At 37.2% G+C, this 9,466-nt stretch overlaps 2 protein-coding genes across 6 annotated transcripts; one reads left to right on the top strand and one right to left on the bottom strand.

The window, feature by feature from the left end:
* The first annotated feature begins 153 nt into the window (after positions 1–153).
* Positions 154–3,790, top strand: txndc9 (thioredoxin domain containing 9). Of its 4 annotated transcripts, XM_081369212.1 has the most exons (6): positions 191–238; positions 521–558; positions 896–1,084; positions 1,275–1,393; positions 1,503–1,757; positions 3,115–3,790. In XM_081369212.1, exons 2-6 carry the CDS (start codon positions 538–540, stop codon positions 3,233–3,235), a joined length of 705 nt encoding a protein of 234 aa, XP_081225338.1. In that variant the 5' UTR covers positions 191–238; positions 521–537; the 3' UTR covers positions 3,236–3,790. The 4 variants fall into 4 exon arrangements, with proteins under 4 accessions (XP_081225340.1, XP_081225339.1, XP_081225338.1 ...); XM_081369214.1 differs by lacking the exon at positions 521–558 and having other exon boundaries at positions 154–238; positions 875–1,084; XM_081369213.1 differs by lacking the exon at positions 521–558 and having other exon boundaries at positions 155–238.
* A 3,292-nt stretch (positions 3,791–7,082) lies between these two features.
* mrpl30 (mitochondrial ribosomal protein L30) lies at positions 7,083–9,458 on the bottom strand. 2 transcript variants are annotated; one of them, XM_081368485.1, is made up of 5 exons: positions 8,841–9,458; positions 8,655–8,714; positions 7,558–7,704; positions 7,392–7,465; positions 7,083–7,295 (listed from the first exon to the last, which is right to left on the bottom strand). In XM_081368485.1, exons 1-5 carry the CDS (start codon positions 8,895–8,897, stop codon positions 7,163–7,165), a joined length of 471 nt encoding a protein of 156 aa, XP_081224611.1. In that variant the 5' UTR covers positions 8,898–9,458; the 3' UTR covers positions 7,083–7,162. The 2 variants fall into 2 exon arrangements, with proteins under 2 accessions (XP_081224611.1, XP_081224612.1); XM_081368486.1 differs by lacking the exon at positions 8,655–8,714 and having other exon boundaries at positions 7,089–7,295; positions 8,841–9,178.
* Positions 9,459–9,466: the final 8 nt, after the last annotated feature.

The raw sequence follows: 9,466 nt of genomic DNA, 5'->3' as shown, positions 1-9,466 counted from the left end.
CTGTAATGGTATGGGTAAGCCAGAAAATAAATGACGTGAGATTTTTGCCAATTGAATTAAAATTTGTGACTTACATCTGCACTGATTTTTATGAAAAAACAATACAGTAGATATTTTTATTTTATATTCCTTCTGAAATGCGTCGAGAGCGCTACGGTTGCATGACGTAATCAGACGACGCCTCTACGTAAATCCTGCGTCAGTCATTGTGTCGCCTTCTAGAAATTATACAGACTTGGTAAGTGCTGTTCCGTAACATATTTTTCTACAAACTCTGCATTTTAAATTGTATGTCAGTTAAATTATCAATATCTTGTTGTTGCTTTCTGGAGAGTGTGTCGCTTGCCGATTAACTACGCTACAGTCTGTGTTGGCGATCAAAGCTGCCGTTACCACGGTGTTTGAAAGCTAACGTACAGCAATACGCTAGCATTAGCACGATTTGATGCAAATAGCCCCGCATATCCATTTTAAAATCAGCAGTCATTATTTACAAGAGCTTATTGTCTTTTTAAATCAGCAATTGTAGGTGAGACAATGACATGGGAACTGGAGAAGGTAAGCCAAGTTGGCATGCTTGTTGTAGTCAAGCGCTGGCCAACTAACTCACCAGCACCTCCATTGTTGTGTACGTTACGAACAACAGAATGCCCATCAAAACCCCGACGACTATTGCCACACCTTCTCACACATTAGTAGCAACTGTTGTTCTGCTAAATAAATTGCATGCTGTATGCACTTTAGTGGTCAACAGTTATTTTGCAGTGTTAAAAAAAACATTTGTTCAAAAAGTAGCTTGTTTTAATTTTACTTTAATCATTGTTTGGTCAAAATTCACTATTTAAGTGGATTATTTTTAAGTAATTGCATCCAGTATGTGCTGTATGTCTAACAGGAAATGGCCAGTCAGTCAATGGATGTTGTTGCGAAAGCTGTGGAGCAGCAGATGCTGCAGTCGGCACGGATGGTGGAAGAGCAGCTGGATGCAGAACTAGAGAAGTTGCAGACCATGGATGAAGATGACCTGGAGCGGCTCAAGGAGAGAAGGCTCGAGGCCCTCAAGAAAGCTCAGAAACAGAAGCAGGTGGGTGTTCTAAACATTTTTAAAGAACCTAGTGTAGCTCTAAATTCTGAGCTTGTTTTAAGTTTATTATTAAAATGCTTTTTCAAAATAAATTATCTACATGAGGTGTTTATTAGTGCATTGAAGCAGATCAGATTCCCCCTATTGATGTGTTTAAACTTTGTAAACTGTGGTATGTGTGTGTCCTCAGGAGTGGATATCTAAAGGACATGGTGAATACAGAGAGATCCCAAGTGAGAGAGATTTTTTTGCTGAGGTGAAGGAAAGCAAAAGTGTCGTCTGCCATTTCTACAGGGACTCTACCTTCAGGTATTTGAGGATATATTTGTTTTCTTTTGTTTTCCCTTCATCCTTGTGTTATGAATCAATTGTGTATACAGCTGTTTTTAGTTTTTTTGTTGTTGTTTTTTTTTCAAAGATGTAAAATTGTGGACAAGCATCTAGCGGTCTTGGCTAAGAAACATCTGGAAACAAAGTTCATCAAGCTGAATGTTGAGAAGGCTCCATTCCTAACTGAGAGGCTGAAGGTTAAAGTCATTCCAACACTGGCTCTGGTGAAGGATGGGAAGACTAAGGATTACATTGTGGGCTTCACCGATCTGGGCAACACAGATGAGTTTCCAACCGAAATGCTGGAGTGGAGACTGGGGTGCTCAAGTATCATCAACTACAGGTGTGTATGTATGTATGTGTGTCCCCACATTAAGTCCTTGAATTTGAGGGTATTGGACCTGGAAAGTCCTTGAAAGGTCTTTGAATTTGAATTTAACCAAGGTGTGGGAACCCTGATATATGTATGGTGCGATTAAAACGCATACTTATCATGAAATTAAGCATACATCATTTATCTTGTTTAATGTGTTTATTTTGTCATCATTTGCTATATCCAGCTAAATAAATCTGATGTAATCAGCCTGGTTTTCTTTACATTAGGCGCTTTTCTTTTTTTAATCTCTTTCTCGCCATGAATATAGCTAGGGTTGCTGGCATAATGTTAAAATTATAAACAAACAAACTTTACATTAGCTCTGTTTTGGACTGATTGTTTGAATGAATTCACTTCCTAGAAAATTGGACTGAAAACGTTCCCGGAGTTTAGCAGCCTAAAATGATCTAATTGCCAACAGAGAAGCGAAATCGGGTTAAATAGTTTGAATAGAAATTTCCGCCTACCGGGGTTACAGGTGCTTGCCCCGTTGTAGATGGTCAGTGTGATAAACTCCCAACTATATCATTTTTAGTAAATAACGCAATTTCACCTTTGCGTTAAATAATTTTAATGTGTTAAGGACTTTAATTTCGAATTAATTGGATGTGTTAACGTTGACAGTCCTAATATATACATTTTCTAAGACTCGTATTTTATCTCTTATTTTTAAAATAGGAAACTCTTTTCTATTTAAATATATTTTAAAATGTAATTTATCACTGTTATGGCAAAGCTGACTTTTTAGCATCATTACTTCAGTCTTTAGTGACATCAGAAATCATTATGCTGATTGCAAAAATGCTGATCAAACATTTATTATTGATTCAGTGTTGAAACTGACCATTTTTTCAAAGATTCTTTATTAAATACAAAGTTGATAAGAACAGCATTTATTAAAAAAAAAAAAAAAGTTTAATAATGTAAATGTCTAATTAAAGTAATTAAATTAAAGTAATTAAAGTATTACTATCTTTTAATAAAAAATGTTCTAACCCAAAACCTCTGAATCAGTGGTTCTCAACCAGGGGGCCTCAAGATGACTTAAAAATGTTTAAAAAACAAAATAAGCTAAAACAACATAAAAATCAAGATCTTTTTGGTTATTTTTATAGAAAATATACATCTTTCTAGTTAGGCCAAACTCTAAAATATTTTATCAGGTTGAAATTGTGAGGGGGGGGGGAGGGGGGGTCAAATAATGTGGACAATGAGGGGACCTTGAAGACAAAGAGGTTGAGAGATCCACTGCTTTAAATGGTATATTTATATACACTATCATTTTTACAAACTGCTTTTATATTTGTATCTTTTCTCAATCTAGTGGAAATATTTTGGAGCCACCAACAACTGGGCAGAAGTCAGGGGCAAAGTTCACCAAGGTGGAGAAAAAGACCATCAGAGGCAAAGGGTATGACTCGGATTCTGATTCTGATGAGGATTAGAGGACCAAAACATCAAGCTCCGTCTTTCTCAGGGCTTCCAACATAACAGTCCTAAGTCTTGTAACACCTCTTTGTGATCACTTGTTTTTCTTGCCGTGTCTATTTAATTTGTGTTTTATGTTTGATCATTTTATGATAACCAAATACCACCTATTTAATTCATATTCCTTTACATATGTTTTAGAAGTGAAACATTTGTATGGAGCATCATACTAGTGAAGGTTCACTCTCTTCAGCTCTTATTAATTAAGGAAGATTGAGTTTCTGCAAGACGGAACAACCGGGAGCTTACGTTTAAACAATGGTGCAAAAAAAAAAAAAAATTAATATTTGTGCCTCTGATGGACTGAAGCACAGTTCAATGAGCATCAATAAAGTGCCAAGGAAGCAAGCTTCTGTATTCCACTAAGAATTGTCACCTCTTTCTCCCATTGATGTGAAAGAAGTGCGGGCTTTTTTCTTTTGTAGCAGTACATGACTCATTACAGGGTTCCTACGCAGTTTGGAAAAGTATGGAGTTTGATTTGAGGTCTGGAAAAGTATGAAAAAAAGAAAGCAGAGTATGGAAAAATATTTGCATTTCCAGACTATTGCCCCTATTTAGTTTTCTTTAATAGAAAATAAAAAATTGAATGAACATAAATTTATCATAGAAGTGTGTTTTCATGGCGGCTGTTTAGTGATTGTCAAACACGACTGAATTCAAGGTGCACTTTTTCATTATGCAAAAATGCAGGTTATAAGCATTTTGGGTTTCTTCTCGTGATATTCTTAGCACCGTATTATAGAGCCACTAAAAGGATCTTTGCAAAAAATATGCAGATTTCGTGTGTGCATGAGAAACCATTAAACTTAGCATAGACAATGCATGCTGAGCCACCTATTGCACCATAAGCCCATGTCACGGTGTGGTTTCTTGGCCCCCATAGAGTGTGTTAAAGCAGACCTAAGGCCTTGAAATATAATGTACTGGCCTAATGAAAGCCAAATTTTGACCACTTTATTTTTTTATAGACCCTTGTACTTGGCAAATAGGACAATGCATACAGACCAATTTGTGCCATCAGCCCATTTCATGTCATGGTTTCTCCACCACCACAGAGGATACATTAAATTGGACATTAGGCCTTGATTTTAGAGGTACTGCCCGAAGGAAAGACAAATTTTGAGCAAATGGGCCTAGATTTCTATTAATTCATGTGCATATTTGCTCTTTTTCTTCATAGTAAGCTGGCAGGGACGCACAAAGAACATGGGTTATAGTATATAGAACTAGAAATTGTAATTGTAAATTGTAAGCATGCAAAAAATTCCTGTGCGCATGTGAATAGTTTGTCGAGGGCATGAAACTAGTATTCTGAAGAAAAAGCATAACTTTAGTATTTTCACCCTCCCCAAAAAATAGTTTTAAGCCAGTTATTTATATACTGTATTTTGCTGTAGTGTGTCAGCTTACATTTGCAAACATTCATTTTGCCATTAATTGTAATACTCCAGTGAGATTTTTGTATGCACAAGGAGTGACAAGAGCCGGTATGATCAGATCTCACCATCATTGATTCTGTCTGTGATTACATGAAGAAACAGAAAAAAATGGAGACAGACTAAATCCAGAAGAACTGCAGCAATGTCTCCAAGATGCTTGAAGAAACCTGCCTGCAAAGCTACAGTACTGTGTGATGTTTTAGGCACTTGTAAAAATGCTGTAAAGTGAGGATGCTTTCCAAAATAATGTCATAAATAGATTTTATTTATCAATTAGCATCTATTAACTGAATCAAATGAATATTTGGTGTGACCACCCTTTGCGTTTAAAACAGCTGTTGTCCAGGTACACTTGCACATAGCTTTTCAGGTAGGAAGGTTTCTTCAAGTGTCTTGGAGACGTTGCCACAGTTCTTCTGGATTAAGTAGTTTTTCTGTTTCTTCATGTAATCCCAGATGGACTCGATGAAGGTGAAATTAGCAGTGATATTCTCAGACGAATCGTCTTATGATTCAATCTCTTTAAATCTCTCCTTTCTGCTGCCTGCTCTGCTCTGATTGGCCAGATGGCCTAAACTGTTGTGATTGGTCGACCGCTTACAGCGCCTGTAGGCAGCTAAACACACATTACCATAACTGAACTTCAGCTCCGGAGGCGTCCTAAAACTCAGCGATTACACACTGTAAAGACAGTTACTATTGGTGCGTTCAAGTCATTTGTATAGATCGTATTTACGAGTTGAACACACATGAACGCCACCACAATGTTGTAAATATGAGTGGGGAGGTCGGGATTTTCTTTAAGCCCCGATCTTTACGAGTTGGGGGCGTGTCAGTGAGAAACATGGTGGAATACCACAATACTTAAAGATATTAGCAGTGATATTGTCAGGCTTTCTATTTACAGCGCAGTAAGCCAATTGCCTGCTCAGAATGATAGCATTATAAAATAACAATGTAATATGTAACGATAAAATTTGCAGTGGCTTCATAAATTAACTAAAAACATAAAAAAGCAAAGCACACTGTATGCAAATCTTAGTTCTTCATTTTCTAGAACTAGAGTTTAAAGGGTAACTAAACCCCTGGTCAGAGCCTGACTCCACCCACTGTCAATATTTGAAAAATGCTAACCTTGCTGTATTTTTGTGTAACTGATTAAGAGAAAGTACACCGCCATCTGACTCCGAAGAAAGTGACTTGAACGCACCTGCCGTCGTAAACACGACTTCCCACCTCATTGGGCTTGAACGCACCATATGACGTCGATTTTCACCATATCAATCCGAGCGCGAGTCCAATGATGAAACATTGGAAGAACCAGTTATTCAACCCAAACCTCCTTCGCAAGGATGACTCGAGCACGACTCAGTGTTTCTCAGTGATACACTACTCAGTTTGAGGTACTTTATGAGATGTTGCTGCTGTAATTCCTCACCATCAGCATTAACAAATGCATGTCCATCAACAAACCCATTATATTTCTAATTTATTGTGGTGCACATGTGGGAACTGTATCATTAACTGTATTAATAATAGTGCGTACGTTAGCCGAATGACTGATGTAACATTAACGTGAGTTTGCCGGTTAGCCGGAGAACTACACAATGTAAAACACAAAACTACATATTTTGAACACCCGGTAGAAAATGTACACATCAATAAATAATCATACTTGCTTATAAAGTGGATACCGCCCATCGTTAATGGATAAGCATTTTGTAAACCTCATGGAGATTTTAGAAGCATTTGTCAAAAGGTTGTACTGCTGTTGTATCGCTGTGGTAATTTTAACCAGACTCTTCACATCATCATCCTTTGAAAGGGTTTACAAAGACAATTTGCTTTTGCTGAGCAGAAAACTACGTCTTCTAGACATACACAACACAAATCAGCTACAGCGTTTGAGGGCGGGTCAAGTTGTTTGGGGGCGGACAACATAAAACATAGGTGGGCATTAGGCAAATGTGTTACGCAGTGACGTGTAGCCGTCACAGAAGTCCAATTCCTGACGACTCGTTTAGGCGATTCAGAGTCGATTGTTTTGAGAATCAACAACTTTATTTATCGCGTGCTGTTTCGTCTTCAGAACTTTGCAGAAAGCTGCATTACATATTGCATGAAAAGGAAAATTTAAATATGGTCTGAAAATCTACAGAGACGTTTGGAAATTTGAGTCTGGAAAAGTATGGAATTTTGAAATGGAAAATGTTTAGGAACCCTGTCATTAAAATATATATATATATATTTATATATATGCCTGTTCTGTTCGTCAATGTAAAAAAAAACTGTCTCCCTGAACATACCAGTGATTTTAAGGTTACATCACCAGAGTGATTTAAGGTTTGAAATGCATGCTTTTGTAATTAAAAGAAGATTAGTTTATTCAAACCTTTATTTAACAAATAGCAAATACACAACACATGGTAGGCAAGAAAAAGTCTATGACTCAATGGCCTTCTGCTCAAGTGGTTGCAGGAGACGTTTCACTACCAGCTCCCCTTTGCTGTTCAGATATGTGTTGGCCATGTCCTCTTCAGCAGGTAGTCCATACGGAAGCTTGAGCGGCTCAATCCTGCAGATAAGAATATTTGAATAGGTAAGTTTATTGTAATGGTCAGCAATCATCAACTGATTTAAAAATGTTATGAAATGCAAAAGTCCAACATACCTAACCAGATGCTTAATGGTTTTCAGTAGATTGTTCACTGAAGGGGTGTTCTTGTGGACACGGGGTTCATGCGCCTGGAGAAAAAGGTGTATTTAACTATAACATTGTAGTTGAGTGTGATACTATTTCATAAAGTTATTTAAAAAAAATGGAAACCACATCCCACCTTCATTAGCCCCAAGCTCTTTATCACCTTCTTTTCCCAATATGGACGCCTCATTGTGCTTTTAACCCGTGTCACTATGTGTAATTTATGTGGATGTTCTGGATCACCACCGTACTTGTCATGTTCTTTTGCTCGTTCCTCAAATACCTGAAGGACGAGAAGATGGTGTGATGTCACTACATTAAATAAACTGAATCAGATAAATAATAATACGTTTATTTTATATAGCGCCTTTCAGAAAACTCAAGGTCGCTTTACAATAAAGTACAAATAAACACGACTTAGAAACATGACAGAAACAATACAAATAAACTGAGATGGATAACATAATAGATGGAGGTACATAAACATAAAAATCAGATCATAGAGTCAGGGGTCAGGAAAACAAGTAGCAAAAATATGTTTTAAATATATGTGATGCGATCTGGGAAAACCCACCACATGGTGAAATTTTACCTATTACAGGTTTTGATATCATATGGATGCTGGTATCAAGCCCTTTCCAAATCTGTTTTTATTTTTATCATAGCTTGTTGCTAGCAGAAGTTATGTTTATCTGAAGTCGGCCGATCTCTATGATTTTCTGGAACGGAATTTTGAGAAAAACAGGTTTAAATAACTGTCACCGTTGAGACGCGTCCATCTCGCGATTGTTATGAAACTGCGTGACGTTATAGTTTAAACAGGATTGGCGCGAAATGCGCACTATACACATTCACTGTACATGTATGCGGTTTATTTTAAAGGTAAACTATCTTTGTAGTCTTACGAGACGGACAGGTGTATGGGATATACGGCGATTGTTTTTTTTTTTTTTTTTTTCACCTCTGCCGGGCGCTAATGGTCGCATAGAATGCATTAGAGAAAGAGAGTATTTTCAGCTTGACACTATAAATCGCTGTTTTTCTGCACTAAACAAGGGAATTTTGCCAAGATATTTTCAGAGATAAGAGAAAAGATGTTATAGAATAATAATTTAATGGAAAAAAAAATTTGACAAAAAAACTGACATTCAAACTATTTTGGAATTTACTGAAAACGGCCCAGCGCGACATCCGACGGGTTTTCCCAGATCGCATCACATATGTTTCACGTACCTGTTGAGGGATGCGACTCTTAGTGAATTTAGTGCGACATGATGTGGCTTGTGTCAGATTCTGCAATTAAATTTGTAAAAAGTTTATATTAAACGTTTTTGTTGTTGTTGTTGTTGTTGTTGTTGTTGCTGCAATTATCAAAATTATCACGGTTTATTCAACGAGGCTGATGTGAAATAATCTCACCTTTGTGACAGTGGAGGCAGATGTTAGAAGAGCTCGATACAATCCTGCCATTATCATCAGACGACTGGCTTGTGTTGAGGTGGGCGCTACCTAGAAAGGTTATTAGCTAGCAAGCTAGCTAGAATTAGTTAATCGTGGCCAGTGCAGTACTCAGTAAGTGGGCTAATGAACGTAATCGCATCAAGGAATGTAATGTTATTTACTCAAACACCCACGATATCTAGATTGTTAATGGATAAACCTAACACAACTAACTATGCTGGATTTCATGCATGTAACGTTATGTCAACTGAGTTGACCAGAAACGGAAACGACTCGTTTTACAGTACTTTCAAAATAAAAGTTCCCCGATGCCTAGTCCTTTATCTTGTAGTGATGAGTGGTCTGACTCACTAATCGGTTCTTTAGAACAGTTCATTATAAAGAGCCTGTTAAAATGCCCTCAGCGATTCTGTTACCTATTACGTTCTCTTAAGCTTTCCAAAGCTTTTCCTTAAACACATAAGCACAAAAACGGTAACTCAGTGAGTTGTTTACTCAGAATGAATGGACTCATACTGTTCAATAGATTCATTGAAAAGATTCGACTCAAAAGAACTTTTCGTTTACGGATTGGCAGTGGGCAC

This window comes from Scardinius erythrophthalmus (genome assembly GCF_964197995.2).
Source record: "Scardinius erythrophthalmus genome assembly, chromosome: 6".
NCBI classification, from domain to species: Eukaryota; Metazoa; Chordata; class Actinopteri; order Cypriniformes; family Leuciscidae; genus Scardinius; species Scardinius erythrophthalmus.
Note: the sequence above shows the minus strand (reverse complement) of the source record. Positions and strands in the feature narration are given on the sequence as shown.

What these genes read in the sequence shown, in the direction of transcription:
- txndc9 (XM_081369212.1), top strand. Translation starts at nt 538, where the DNA reads ATGACATGGGAACTGGAGAAG. An exon ending in AAGCTCAGAAACAGAAGCAG is followed by an intron (nt 1,085 to 1,274) that starts GTGGGTGTTCTA and finishes GTGTGTCCTCAG; the next exon opens with GAGTGGATATCTAAAGGACA. An exon ending in TACAGGGACTCTACCTTCAG is followed by an intron (nt 1,394 to 1,502) that starts GTATTTGAGGAT and finishes TTTTTTTCAAAG; the next exon opens with ATGTAAAATTGTGGACAAGC.
- mrpl30 (XM_081368485.1), bottom strand. Translation starts at nt 8,897, where the DNA reads ATGATAATGGCAGGATTGTATCGAGCTCTTCTAACATCTGCCTCCACT. An exon ending in AGAGTCGCATCCCTCAACAG is followed by an intron (nt 7,705 to 8,654) that starts GTACGTGAAACA and finishes CTCGTCCTTCAG; the next exon opens with GTATTTGAGGAACGAGCAAA. An exon ending in ACCATTAAGCATCTGGTTAG is followed by an intron (nt 7,296 to 7,391) that starts GTATGTTGGACT and finishes TCTTATCTGCAG; the next exon opens with GATTGAGCCGCTCAAGCTTC.